Genomic DNA, 12,733 nt, shown 5'->3' on the forward strand with positions numbered 1-12,733 from the left:
AATCTTTTCCTTTCAATGATCCTCTCCATCACACATTCACACTGGTTTGTTGTTGTAGAGTTGCGCCTATATGTTGGGATGGTGCTGTTTGAGTTTTTGTCATTGAAAGCGCATGTAAAACATCAGTTTTTTTTGTGGGGAGTGTGGGTGGGAAAGGGGGAAGTGTAATGAATGAAGCAGGCTGCTCAGAAATACAGAGGGAAGACACAAAAGGTCAATTTGGTCCCTCTAACCTTGACAGTGTCCCTTTAAATATTTCTCTACCACCACCCTAGACCCGGTTACTGAACCTGAGTGCTGGGATCTCTCAGTATGAACTTTCTTATGTGACTATCACCCTAACTGCAAAGATTAAAGCTTGTCTGAAGCAGGCCATCCAGTTGGCACTAGAAGAGCTTTAATCTGTCCCATTTGCGTTCTTGTGTTTTGGCACATTCTGCCCCATAGTGGAGGCATATGTGGTCTAGTCCCTCTTGCTTGAGCATCCTCTTGTGAGGCATTTTTAGAAACCTGCATAGAAACATTCCAGGAAAAGCTGTCTTGCAGTTGACATTGCACAGCTATGTAGAGTTTGTATTGAAGTGTGATTGTCTCCTCTTTTGGAAGGAGAGCTAACTGTAGAGTACTAGAACCATCTTCTGTAGCACATTGCAGGGTTGCACTGGGAATAGCAAATTCCTGGGCAGGACTTCATTTTGAGTTACTCTGTACATGGCCATCACATCTCTGAGAAAAAGTAACTGATGAGAATGTGAATGAAATTCATGGCAAGGAGGTTTCTGAACAGCTCTAATAGGTGTAGTCAGAGCAAGCAGAACCATCACCAAGAGCTCCTCTTTCACTGTGGAAATGGGTCGACCAGGTAACTCTGATCACCAGCCCCTGCAACTACAGCAATGCATGTGACACCAAGCATCTAAAGTCTGGTTCTCTGCCTCATTTCTCTACACAGATTACTGGAGTTTAGATTTCTTTTAGACTGGAAGTAGTTAATTCTCTGTGAGAGCCTCCACTGTCCTTGAGGCATTAAGCATGACTCTGATTGTCACTTGTATCTATTGTGTTCACGGATCCAAAGCAGGCTGCTTCGGCCCTCTTCCCTTTCTCTTTTAGTAAAAGTTATCCTGTTTTGACAGGTCATCTTTGCCACACTAGTGGCCATTCTCGTGGGGTTACCTGTGAGGGGTATTGTCTAGTGCTTCCCTCCTCCGTGTACTTGCAAGTGCAAAGTGGAAATGTTTGCACTGAAAGTGGCCTCTTACATGGTGATCTTGTCAGTAGCCACTTCCTACCAAACACCTCAGGCGTGGTATTTACTGGAGCTTGTTTTAGTGCTTTGTTTTCTTGTTCCCTACTTTAGGTTGATTGCAAAGTCTGTATTTTAAATCCCATTTTCCAACTCGTGCCCAACCCTGGCAAAAGATGCTTATCTTAGACATGCTTTGTTGTTTCTCACTGTTGCCGTGAATCCAGCAGTGGGACTGAAGTGCAGATAGAATACTTTGAGCAAAGCTGAGATATAACAGAGGAATGACGAACTGATGCTCTCAGTAGACTGCACAGAATAGTCTAGGTCAGCCGGAGGACTGCATCGGAGTTGCTCCCTTCCTCTACCACAGCAAGAAGCCAGACTTGCCGGTAACTCAGTTATTCCTAGTCTAAGAGCGTTGACATTCAACTCTGAAGATGAGAATCCATTATTACTATGTAAAAGAGTACGGTGCTCATGTGTTATTGTTAATGCCATGAATTTGACTTCTCTGTTTCCTACTGTCCCTTGAAATTCTTTCATCTTTGAACAAAACAGATAACTTGAGCCTCTTCTTCTCATTTGGCTCTTAGTTTGGAAGGTCTTCAGGTGTATGATCATAGTCTTTGTCCTCTGAGACTTTTCTAGTGTGTCCTTGCATGTCAGCCCAGCGCAGTGTACCTGTGCTTCATGGAACTGTAGCTAGTGCCAGTGCAGGTCTTGTGGCTGTTACTATAGGTTGAGTCCTTGCTCTGAGGGAACAAGTGGGAGAGAGGGAAATATTTCAGGCCTGAAACATTTCATATCTCATTTAAATGGATTTAACCACTTCATAGAAAAAGTCAAACCATTGTCCTCAAAGGTTTTCCTTTGAAATACATATTTTGGCCTCTTAAACTGTGTGTTCATGAATGACTGGGAGTAGTTTGATAAGGACCAACTCTGCTATACTTCATATTTTCAGGTTCCAAAAGAGAAAGATGAAATGGTAGAACAAGAATTTAACCGGTTGCTAGAAGCCACTTCTTACCTTAGTCACCAGCTAGACTTCAACGTCCTCAATAATAAACCTGTATCCCTTGGCCAGGCATTGGAGGTTGTCATTCAGTAAGTATTTAGAAACTGTTTATCATACTGTGAATTCCATTTACAGATTGCTGTTTATTCTTTAAGTTTTTCATAAATCTTATTTGAGCTAATTTTTACATATATTCATATGAATGTTTAAATTCCAAAGTCAGAGTTGGAGAGATGGCTGCTCCTTCAAACTATCTGGGTTCATGTGGCAGCTCATAACAGTCTGTCATTCTAGTACCAGAGGATCTGACACTCCCTTGCTTCCTGCCTCTGCAGGTACATGAAACACTCACAAAATAAAAATAAATTTTAAAAAATAAAATGAATTTCAAAATAAAACATTTAAAATAATTTTTAAAATAATTATAGAATCCCCCAAACCAGTTTCAGGTCTAAAATGTGTGTTATTTATCTTATAGGTCAGGAAACAAATAACCAGCTAACTTTCTTGTCTGAATATTAGACAGTCAGTGGGCTTTGGTTCTCAGGTGTTTGGCTGGGCACATGTTTTGTGCTATAGAGCTGGCTGGGTCACTTGCGTTGTCTTTACAGGCTACAGGAGAAGCATGTCAAAGATGAACAGATCGAACACTGGAAGAAGATAGTGAAAACGCAGGAGGAGTTGAAAGAGCTTCTTAATAAGGTAGAGCTCTGCATTCGTGGTTCCTACAGCCCACAAGGTGAAAACAAGGGCACTCCTTCCACTTAGGAATGTTAAAGGCCTTTCTTCTTTCTGGAGTTTTTCTCCATGGAGAAGCATGGCCCGGCTGTCCCCCATACCCTTCCTAACTACAGTTGGTTAGAGCAAGATCAGCTGTACTGGAACCAGCTGTACTGGAACTTCAACTGAAGAAGAAGTCAGCTCATTCATTGTCATAATTATTTCTCTCGAAATGCCAACATTTCCACTTCCATTCCCTCACTGAGGTTTCTGTCATCGTTTTCTGAGTTCCAGGTTCCAGATAATTCAGATACAGTCGTATCTACCAACTGCAAAAGATTGGTCAGCTTAGGGAGAAATGATTCATCGGCGGGGGGCGGGGGGACCTCACTCTTGTTAGCTCCTGTCACACTAGGAGCTCCAGCCTACCTCTGTATGGACTGTGGCAAGGATTGAAGAGTGGTTGAGAATTGAGAGTTAACAGACATCTGTGGGCCAGACTTCAACACCCTGTTGGTACCTGAAAAAAAACTAACATTAGGAATGAATCACATAAAGTTCTTTGTGTGATGATTTGACCTTTTACATGTTTAAAAGAAGGGAATAGGGGGCTGGAGTGGTGGCTCAGTGGTTAAAAGCACTGACTGGTCTTCCAGAGAACCCAGGTTCAATTCCCAGCACCCGTGTGGCAGCTCAAGACTGTTAGTAACTCCAGTTACAGGGGCTCTAATGCCTTCACATAGATATACATGCAGGCAGACACCAGCGCACATAAAATAAAAGTAAACTTAAAAAAGGAACAAAGCTGGGCATAGTGGTGAACCTACGCTATTTCAGCACCTAGGCGGCTAAGGCAAGAGGGATTGTGAGTTTAAGCCGTAGGCTACATAGTGAGTTCTTGTCTCCAAAGCAAAACAATGACAACTGTTTTCCCAAAATAAACTTAAATTGATGGTAGGTTGTTTTAGTATTTTTTTCTTAAGTGGAATACTCTTTTTCCCTCTCTGTTCTTTTGTAAGACAGGAATCTTAGTTATCTGATAGTGTTGTGGAAACCTCTGTTAAACTTTTTTTCCCTACAAATAGCATGATACAGAACAAGGTATTCAGAAATTCCAAGGATCTTTTATAACATTGTATAGGGAGAGCCAATGCCAAGGGCATGTGTTCTTTGCTATCTAACCCGAAAAAAATTGTCTACCTATCTATCTGTGAGACAGATTTCTCTGTAACTCTGGCTGACCTGGGAACTCTATAAACTAGGCTCACCTTGAACTCACAGAGATCCGCCTGCCTCTGCCTCCCAAGTGCTGGGATTAAAGGCGTGTGCCACCACCGACTGGCTAGTATGAAACTTTTTACTTTTCCATCTTAGATGGTAAATTTGAAGGAGAAAATTAAAGAACTCCATCAACAATACAAAGAAGCATCGGAAGTGAAGCCGCCCAGAGATATTACAGCGGAGTTCTTAGTGAAAAGCAAGCACAGGGACCTGACTGCCCTCTGCAAGGTCAGTGCCACTCTGCCCTGAAAAGAAGTGTAGAGGTGGTAACACCGAGAAAAGACAAAGCTGTAGTCCATGGCAGTGTGCCATGTAGAAGATGGTTAGGTACCTAAAGAGCCATGGAGAGTTAATTCCTCAGTATGGGGTGAGATTGCTATTTCCTTCACAGTTGTTATCCTGACATGTGGAGTTTGAAGGCACACTGTGGTTTCGTATCTCACACAGTGTCCCCAGCACCTTGACCTTCGTAGTCACCTCATCTACAGTGTGGTATTGGTGCTATGTAGCTTGGAGAATCCTTGTGAGACTTAACGAACTGTTTGTAAAGAATCCCACACCAGGGCCACGAGAGGAGCTGACAGCATGGTAGCTTCTGCGATTTTGCTTGCCTATTGGGAGCACTCCAGTGTGTTTACCATTTCCCTCCTGCCCCATTTTATCCCAGATTCATAACTTGTTTCCAGGATTAAAAACAACAACAAAACCCCTAAGGTTTGACCCAGCCTTCAGTTGAATCAGTCACACCGTGTATATGTGGTCTGAGCAGGAAATGCATCACATATAAACAAGGTAAATATGTGACCCTGAGGCTAAATCACATTTGTTTGCTTATTTATTTCTGTTAGGAATATGATGAATTAGCTGAAACACAAGGAAAGCTAGAGGAAAAACTTCAAGAATTGGAAGCAAATCCCCCAAGGTAAGGAAAGGAAACCAGACATGAAGAACGACAGCTTCTCTCTCTCTCTCTCTCTCTCTCTCTCTCTCTCTCTCTCTCTCTCTCTCTCTCTCTCTCTCATGTTCACTTTGGAAGGAAGGTGACAAAACAATGAGGTTTTACTTACAGGTGTTTGATGTGATGAAGGGAACATGGAACATGTGTACGGATATGGGGCTGTGGTTGGGCTTGTGTCAAGATGTCTCTGTCTAAAATTAACCCTTCTCTACAAAACCTGGTATTGAGATAAAGCTTTCCTGGATGGAAATTGTCTTTGCGTGTGATTTTAAGAAAAGTTACTTTTTTACACTCAAAAGATTCAGGAGACTAGAACTTTATTTCTACTGGGGTTCAGGCAGTGCTGACATGCTCTCTGAGCATCAGGGACAGAGCAGTTAGTAATACGGGGAAGAGCCTGTTCGGTGACTTACATATAAGGCACAGTCCCAGTCCCCAGCTTAGAGTCCAGATTGGCTGAGACCATCCACGTGAACTCATGGAGACTAGCAGAGATGTCTTTTTAAAACTCTGCTCCCTTATTTTTTCAGTGATGTATATCTCTCATCAAGAGACAGACAGATACTTGACTGGCATTTTGCAAATCTTGAATTTGCCAACGCCACACCTCTCTCTACCCTCTCTCTTAAACATTGGGATCAGGTAAGAGCTCTTGATCATTTATTGAGTTGCACATATTTGAGGACTTGTGTGTGTGTGTGTGTGTGTGTGTGTGTGTGTGTGTGTTCTTGTAGACAGCTTCAGTAGGAGCCAGTATTTGCTCATAGTGAAATTCACACATCTTGAGCAAGGAGCTTGATTTGCCAAGCTTGCTTTGTCATAGTCTACCACCATAGTTAGGATATAGAACATTTTAGCGTGGAGTTGTAGTCCTGTTGTCATCCCAGTGCTTTAGCGGCTAGGCCAGAAAAATTAATAAGTTCAAGGTCAGCATGGCCTACACAGTGAGGGCTTAGTCTTTAAGAAACCAAGACAAAAGATTCATCATCCTGAAAAGTTTTCTTCTGCCCTTTTGCACATAATCCCTCCTCCCAATCCTGCTTCAGCTTGTTCTGTGGTTTCATTGTATGTTGTCTTTGTGTGATTGACTCGACTTGAGGTAGTGTATCTCTTTTATTTTATTACAATTCCATTGTAAAGATAAACACAGATTGTTAAATCATCACTGGTGCACTGATGGGGTTATGTTTGTCTTTGGGGTACTATTAGTGAAGGTGCTCTTAATATTAAGAGTGAGCTGGGTGGTGGTGGCACACGCCTTTAATCCCAGCACTAGGGAGTCAGGCCAATCTCTGTGAGTTTGAGGCTAGCCTGACTACAAAGTGAGTTCCAGGACAGCCAGGGCTACAAAGAGTAATAGAGAAACCCTGTCTTGAAAAGCTGGAAAGAAGAAAGGAAAAAAAAAAGGTAAATGGATCTGCTTTTGTGCTTTCTGGTTGTCTGTGTCTGTGGATGGCCTGGACTTGGTAGTAGAGTATTGTGCTAATAATTATCTAGGAATGATTAAAACTTCTTCCTGGAGATTAAAAACAGATCAGTCAATAGTTTTTACTTAGGCTTAGTAACTGTTTAGTTGTGATCTTAAAACACTGTTTGGGGCTGGAGAGGTGGCTCACCAGTTAAGAGCACAGCTGCTCTTACAGAGGACCTGGGGTTTGATTGCTAGCACCCACGTGGCAGTTGTGGGTCACTCTGGTTCCAGGGTATCCAACACCCTCTTCTGGCTTCTGCAGACACTGCATGTATATGGCAGGCACATAAGCTACATGCAGGTAACACCCATGTGCATAAATAAACTTTTAAAATTGACTAGTCTACAAGCTTGTGCTCTTCAACACTATCATAGAATTCAGTACAAATGACATAGCGTACATTTTATTTAAAAAATGTGGTAATAAGCCGGGCGGTGGTCAGCACTTGGGAGGCAGAGGCAGGCGGATCTCTGTGAGTTCGAGACCAGCCTGGTCTACAAGAGCTAGTTCCAGGACAGGCTCCAAAGCCACAGAGAAACCCTGTCTCGAAAAACCGAAAAAAAAAAAAATGTGGTAATAGACCTTTTTTTGTCCTTATTAGGATGATGATTTTGAGTTTACTGGCAGTCACCTGACAGTAAGGAATGGCTACTCATGTGTGCCTGTGGCTTTAGCTGAAGGCTTGGACATTAAACTGAATACAGCAGTGCGACAGGTTCGCTACACAGCCTCAGGTATGTATCTGGACTGTAGGAAGGTAGAGAGAGCACTTTTTCCTGAAACAAGACTAGTTTTTTACAACTTTTTTTTTTTTTTTTTTTTTTTTGTAACTTGATTGCATGGTCCATGAATGTAAACTGTGGTAAATAAGGTGGCAGAGTGACAGAAACTGCAATATCGTCTTCATTCCGTCTCTCCAGAAAGTGGGCCTGGATTAGCTATCATACTTAAAACATGCCATACATATTCTCAGAGAATTCATAATGATATTTACAATTGATCAAAAAAGATATATGTATATATAGGTGTATAAGCATTCATATAAAAACATACTAGGGCTAATCTGCTAGCCCATTCTTTTGTGGAGTGTATTCTATGTTTTTATTATCATTGTTAATAAATTTGTATTACTATTTAAAAAACATTAGGTAAAATAATAGTGACATAATTCTGATGTTAACTTAGAGGTCAAGCTAAGTATTACAGTTTCTCCAGTGTGAGGTTTTTTTATGCCACAGTCTTCAAGTTGTCACCCTTAGTGAGCAGGTGACCACTTTAGTTCAGTATATTGCTAGTGTAGGATGGGGCCATCAAGATTTTCTTATTGACTGAGGGTTTAAATCCTGGCAGCCTTAGGCTCACTTCTGTTTTCTTGTCTGAAAAATGAAATAGCATGTTAATCCTGTTGGCCACCGTAATCAGTTCCCTGATTGAGTCCATCCTCATCGCCAGTAAAGTTTCCTACTTTCTCTAGGATGTGAAGTGATTGCTGTGAATACGCGCTCCACAAGTCAAACCTTTATCTATAAGTGTGATGCAGTTCTCTGTACCCTTCCCCTGGGAGTGCTGAAGCAGCAGCCACCAGCTGTTCAGTTTGTGCCACCTCTTCCGGAGTGGAAAACATCTGCAGTCCAAAGGATGGGGTTCGGCAACCTCAACAAGGTGATGTGCTCTCCCCTTTCTGTCAGTGTTCAACAGCATCAGTGAGGAATGGGGTCGGCATGTAGCCGTGTTTGCCTGTATCCTCAGCTGTGATTCCAGGCCAGAAGCCTGGTAGTTGATATAACTCAGTGCCTGGTTCTATAATATAGCATTCAGGTACTTATTCTTGTTATAACCTGCTGAAGGTCGCAAATCCATCAGAAAAAATGTAATTTCTCTTTGGCACTGAAGGTGGATTAGGGGCTGGAGAGATGGCTCAGTGGTTAAGAGCACTGGCTGCTCTTCCAGAGGTTCTGAGTTCGATTCCTAGCAACCACTTGGTGGCTCACAACCATCTGTACTGAGATCTGGTGCCCTCCTCTGCCGTGCGGGCATACGTGGAGGCAGAATGTTGTATACTTAATAAATAAATATCTTTAAAAAAAAAGAAAAAAATGAAAGTGGATTAGGAGTGGTTAATAAGTCTAAGAATGATCTGAAAGGTCACAGCGATGCTTACAGAACGCCATCTCTCTGAGGCTAGCTCATATGCTTCCTTTCTGTGGTAGGTGGTGTTGTGTTTTGACCGGGTGTTCTGGGATCCAAGCGTCAATTTGTTCGGGCATGTTGGCAGTACGACTGCTAGCAGGGGCGAGCTCTTCCTTTTCTGGAACCTATATAAAGGTAACTGTTTGCTAGTGGGTTGTTTTCTTATATTTCTCTTTTATAGAAACAGAGAATTAGGAATATTGGGAGTTTTTTTTTAATTTTTAAAACATTTTTATGTGCATTGGTGTGAAAGTGTGCGGTTCCTTGGAATTGGAGTCACAGACAGTTGTGAGCTGCCATGTGGGTGCAGGGAATTGAACCCAGGTCCTCTGCAAGAGCAGTCAGTGCTCTTAACCACTGAGCCATCTCTCTCCAGTCCTAGGAGTTTCCCTTCAAAGTATTTTGAAGAAAACATGTAAAAATGAAGAAGCATCACACCCAAAAGCACAGGCCAGGGGGTATATTCTTTATTCTGAGACTGTTAGATCCAGTTAGCCCTCAACCTTAGATCACTTCCTTAAAATGTGTTTATGTTTCTATCTCCCATACTATTACTTTATAATCAGTTAACTAAAGCACTAAATAAGTGTATTTAATTCCCAGTGAAGAACAAACAGGTAGTTCCCGTGCAGCAAGCAGTTGTGCATGTTTCTGACCCAGTGTCATTCCGTACCTGATACACAGGCAGTCATGCAGTGAGGCGGTGCTGTTTTTGCCCCCATTCTATCCAGGCTGTCTGGTTCTGACAGCACCAGCCTAATGGTATTCCTCTCTGCCCCAGCATTCTTTATCCACTACCCATGACCTTGTCCAGGCCACTATTACCTCCATAGCTGTTGCTAATGATTACTGATATTCCTACTTCTGTTAATTGCTTTGCATTTGTTGATTACTTTGTATTGCAAAAGGGAAACAGATTTACCAAAGCTACTAAGCCCTTCATAATATTGCCCTTCCCATCTTCCCATCTACCCTGTTCCCAGCTCTTTGTTGTTCAGAGCATCTTTGTGCATTTCTCTTTTCACTATCTGGCTTGCTTTGCTCAGTCTTCACAGCTTGGCCTGAATGTATTTGGAAGAGGCCTTTAAGGCATACATTCCTATTGCCTAGAATCTGAACTAAACCCCTGTATTCTCTTAACTACATCCTGTACTGTCACAGCTTTATCAGAGGTCACGATTGTATGTATGCATGGTTATTTACCTGCTAACTCTAGTATAATTTGTATCTTTCACACCCCCAGGAACTAGGTAGCCCTGGGGCTATTATGCAAGCTTATTCTATAATCACCAAATGGATGATTAAGGGTAGTAATAGGTATGAAGGGTCTGAGCTAGGTAGAAGAGATGTTGGCATTGCTGTGGAGGCACCTTAAGTGGCCAGGACTAAGAATTCTGTACCTAAATACAGAAATGTTAGTTTCCCTTTGACTCCTAGAAGTCATAAGCCGTGGAGTGCCCATTGGTCAGTTTCTGGGGACAGAGTTCAGAAAATGGCTTGTTTCCAGCTCTGTGTGGTACTACTACATGTCTTATCAAGAACAAAGCAGGGCCTGACAAGACTTTGTTCTTTTAAGAAAACACTTTCAAGTAAAGTATGGGAAAACACTGAAATTGTTCTTTTTGTTTCCTCAGCCCCAATACTATTGGCCCTGGTGGCAGGAGAAGCTGCTGGCATCATGGAGAACATTAGTGATGATGTGATTGTTGGCCGCTGCCTGGCCATTCTCAAAGGGATTTTTGGTAGCAGTGCAGTACCACAGGTATGTGAGTGAGTGGGCAAGCAGGGATTCAGCTTACAATTGAACTGAGGTTTGCCTTTAAAGTTTGCAGCTTATGTTCTTGATCAAGACATATTTGTCAGAATGGAGACATTTGCTGAGTTGACCTGAATTTTAACATTTGGAGCTTTAAGGCATTCAGAGGACTCTACGACCTGACCCAGAGAATTGTAGCTGCTAGCAGCTGAACTCTGAATACATTGGGGAGTTCTGTGAGAATTTCCTTGTAGCTTATTTTTCAAGCCAACTGCAATACGAAACCTAAGGTGAATTAATGCGGTGTGAATTTATGAAGAGCAAAGGTCAAGTGCTGCTTGTCCCAGAGGAAGCAATTTGATCCTCTTGTCTCCAAGTCCAAAGCAGTAGCATCCATCACCTCACTCCCTCACCTTGCCTTCTACGTGGGCCCTGCCTACTTTTCAGCATTGGCTGATTTTTCCTGCTATCAGTAATACTCATGGTTCTTCTCTCTAGCCCAAGGAGACTGTGGTGTCCCGCTGGCGTGCCGATCCCTGGGCCCGGGGCTCCTATTCATACGTGGCTGCAGGATCTTCTGGAAATGACTATGATTTAATGGCTCAGCCAATCACTCCTGGCCCCTCTATTCCAGGTGCCCCACAGGTGAGAAACTACATTTGTGTCTGGGCCTATTTGGGGAGACCAAGAGCTCAAGGTAGAAATGGTATTGCTAGTTCCTTTAGACATTAGTCCATTCTTAGATCCTTTCAAAATTAAGTACTATTTCTCATAGCTGGGCTTTGTAAGTGCAGATAGCCTAGATTCTAAGGGTAAGTCAGTACATACTCTTCTTGCTCAGCTTTTCCCCCTTTAAAAGTTCTGTTTGGGGACTAGAGAAACAACTGAGCACACAACATCAGCTCCAGGGGATCCAACATCCTCTTCTACCTCCACGGGCACAGAAACTTTCTTTAGAACCCTATTTTTAATTGTACCTAATTTTATGGCAGCTTGTAGGGTTGCTTGGGAGGAGTTTTTAGGTAGAATATGCTAGACCTTGTTCTAGAGTATTTTTCAATATCACAACCCAAAAGACTTGGTATCTACTCTCAAACACATTCCTGCTTTAGAAGGCCCTGCTCTGTGTGGCTCAAAGTTTAGGATGTCCTGGCAATCTTAGCTAGCACGAACTGATCGAGAGACTTGAGTAACCTGATTAGTGGTGGATCAGCCTTCAAAAGTCAGCAGGAATTTGGCAATTCAAACACAATAAATTACGTCTGTAACTTGCTTGATTTCTATACCCTCCTTCCCAAATAGCCAATCCCACGACTCTTTTTTGCTGGAGAACATACAATCCGGAACTATCCAGCTACAGTCCATGGTGCTCTGCTGAGTGGGCTTCGAGAAGCAGGAAGGATTGCAGACCAGTTTTTGGGAGCCATGTACACTTTGCCTCGCCAGGCTACATCAGGTGTCCCTGCACAGCAGTCTCCAAGCATGTGAGACAGATGGTTCTGAAAAAAGAGGCCCAATGGATGTGTAATCTGCCATGTAAGCGAGCTCTTCTAGCAATACTCGATCTTACTGAGGAACTGTCATCAGCTGCAGGACTCCTAGTTTGACAGCAGAGGCTGGCTCCTTTGACTGACAGCACAGAGAGGAACTTACCTGTTAATCTGGAATGATGTCTCCATAAAGACTGAGACAAGCAAGTACTGCGAGGTATCCTCTTCATTTATCGGTGTTTGGCTTTTTTTTTTTTTTAATATATTTTGAGAATAAAACTTTAAAATAATGTGTGGGTATGTGCACTTATGTGGGTGCCCATGGAGGCCAGTGGCTTTGGATCCCATAGAGCTGTTGTGAACTATCCAGTGTGTGCTGGGAACCAAACTCAGGTCCTCTGCAAGAACAGTATGTATTTTTACCACTGGGCCATCATCTCTCTAGCCTCATAAAATTAGCTTGATCTTTTGGATTAAAGCTTTATTTGCATAGAAGACAAGTGCTGCTCCCTCGGAAATGCAAATCCTACCTTTGACCTAGTAGCATATATATTTTCTTCATACTGTGGTAAGGTAGAAGCCATGTAAAAGACATGTTT

The 12,733-nt window shown here is 42.5% G+C and overlaps 1 protein-coding gene across 2 annotated transcripts in view; it reads left to right on the forward strand.

Annotated features, from left to right (window-relative positions):
* The window catches only part of Kdm1a (lysine demethylase 1A), a 51,279-nt gene extending 38,865 nt beyond the window's left edge, over nt 1-12,414 (forward strand). For both annotated transcript variants that reach the window (XM_057784168.1, XM_057784169.1), the window contains 11 exons: nt 2,214-2,356; nt 2,879-2,969; nt 4,362-4,496; nt 5,117-5,190; nt 5,757-5,868; nt 7,300-7,432; nt 8,173-8,360; nt 8,909-9,023; nt 10,523-10,650; nt 11,143-11,289; nt 11,947-12,414. In XM_057784168.1, coding sequence (XP_057640151.1) covers nt 2,214-2,356; nt 2,879-2,969; nt 4,362-4,496; nt 5,117-5,190; nt 5,757-5,868; nt 7,300-7,432; nt 8,173-8,360; nt 8,909-9,023; nt 10,523-10,650; nt 11,143-11,289; nt 11,947-12,132 — 1,452 coding nt within the window. In that variant the 3' untranslated portion in view covers nt 12,133-12,414. The remainder of the gene's footprint in view (nt 1-2,213; nt 2,357-2,878; nt 2,970-4,361; nt 4,497-5,116; nt 5,191-5,756; nt 5,869-7,299; nt 7,433-8,172; nt 8,361-8,908; nt 9,024-10,522; nt 10,651-11,142; nt 11,290-11,946) is intronic.
* Nucleotides 12,415-12,733: the final 319 nt, after the last annotated feature.

Source organism: Chionomys nivalis, chromosome 11 (genome assembly GCF_950005125.1).
Source record: "Chionomys nivalis chromosome 11, mChiNiv1.1, whole genome shotgun sequence".
Classification (NCBI taxonomy): Eukaryota; Metazoa; Chordata; class Mammalia; order Rodentia; family Cricetidae; genus Chionomys; species Chionomys nivalis.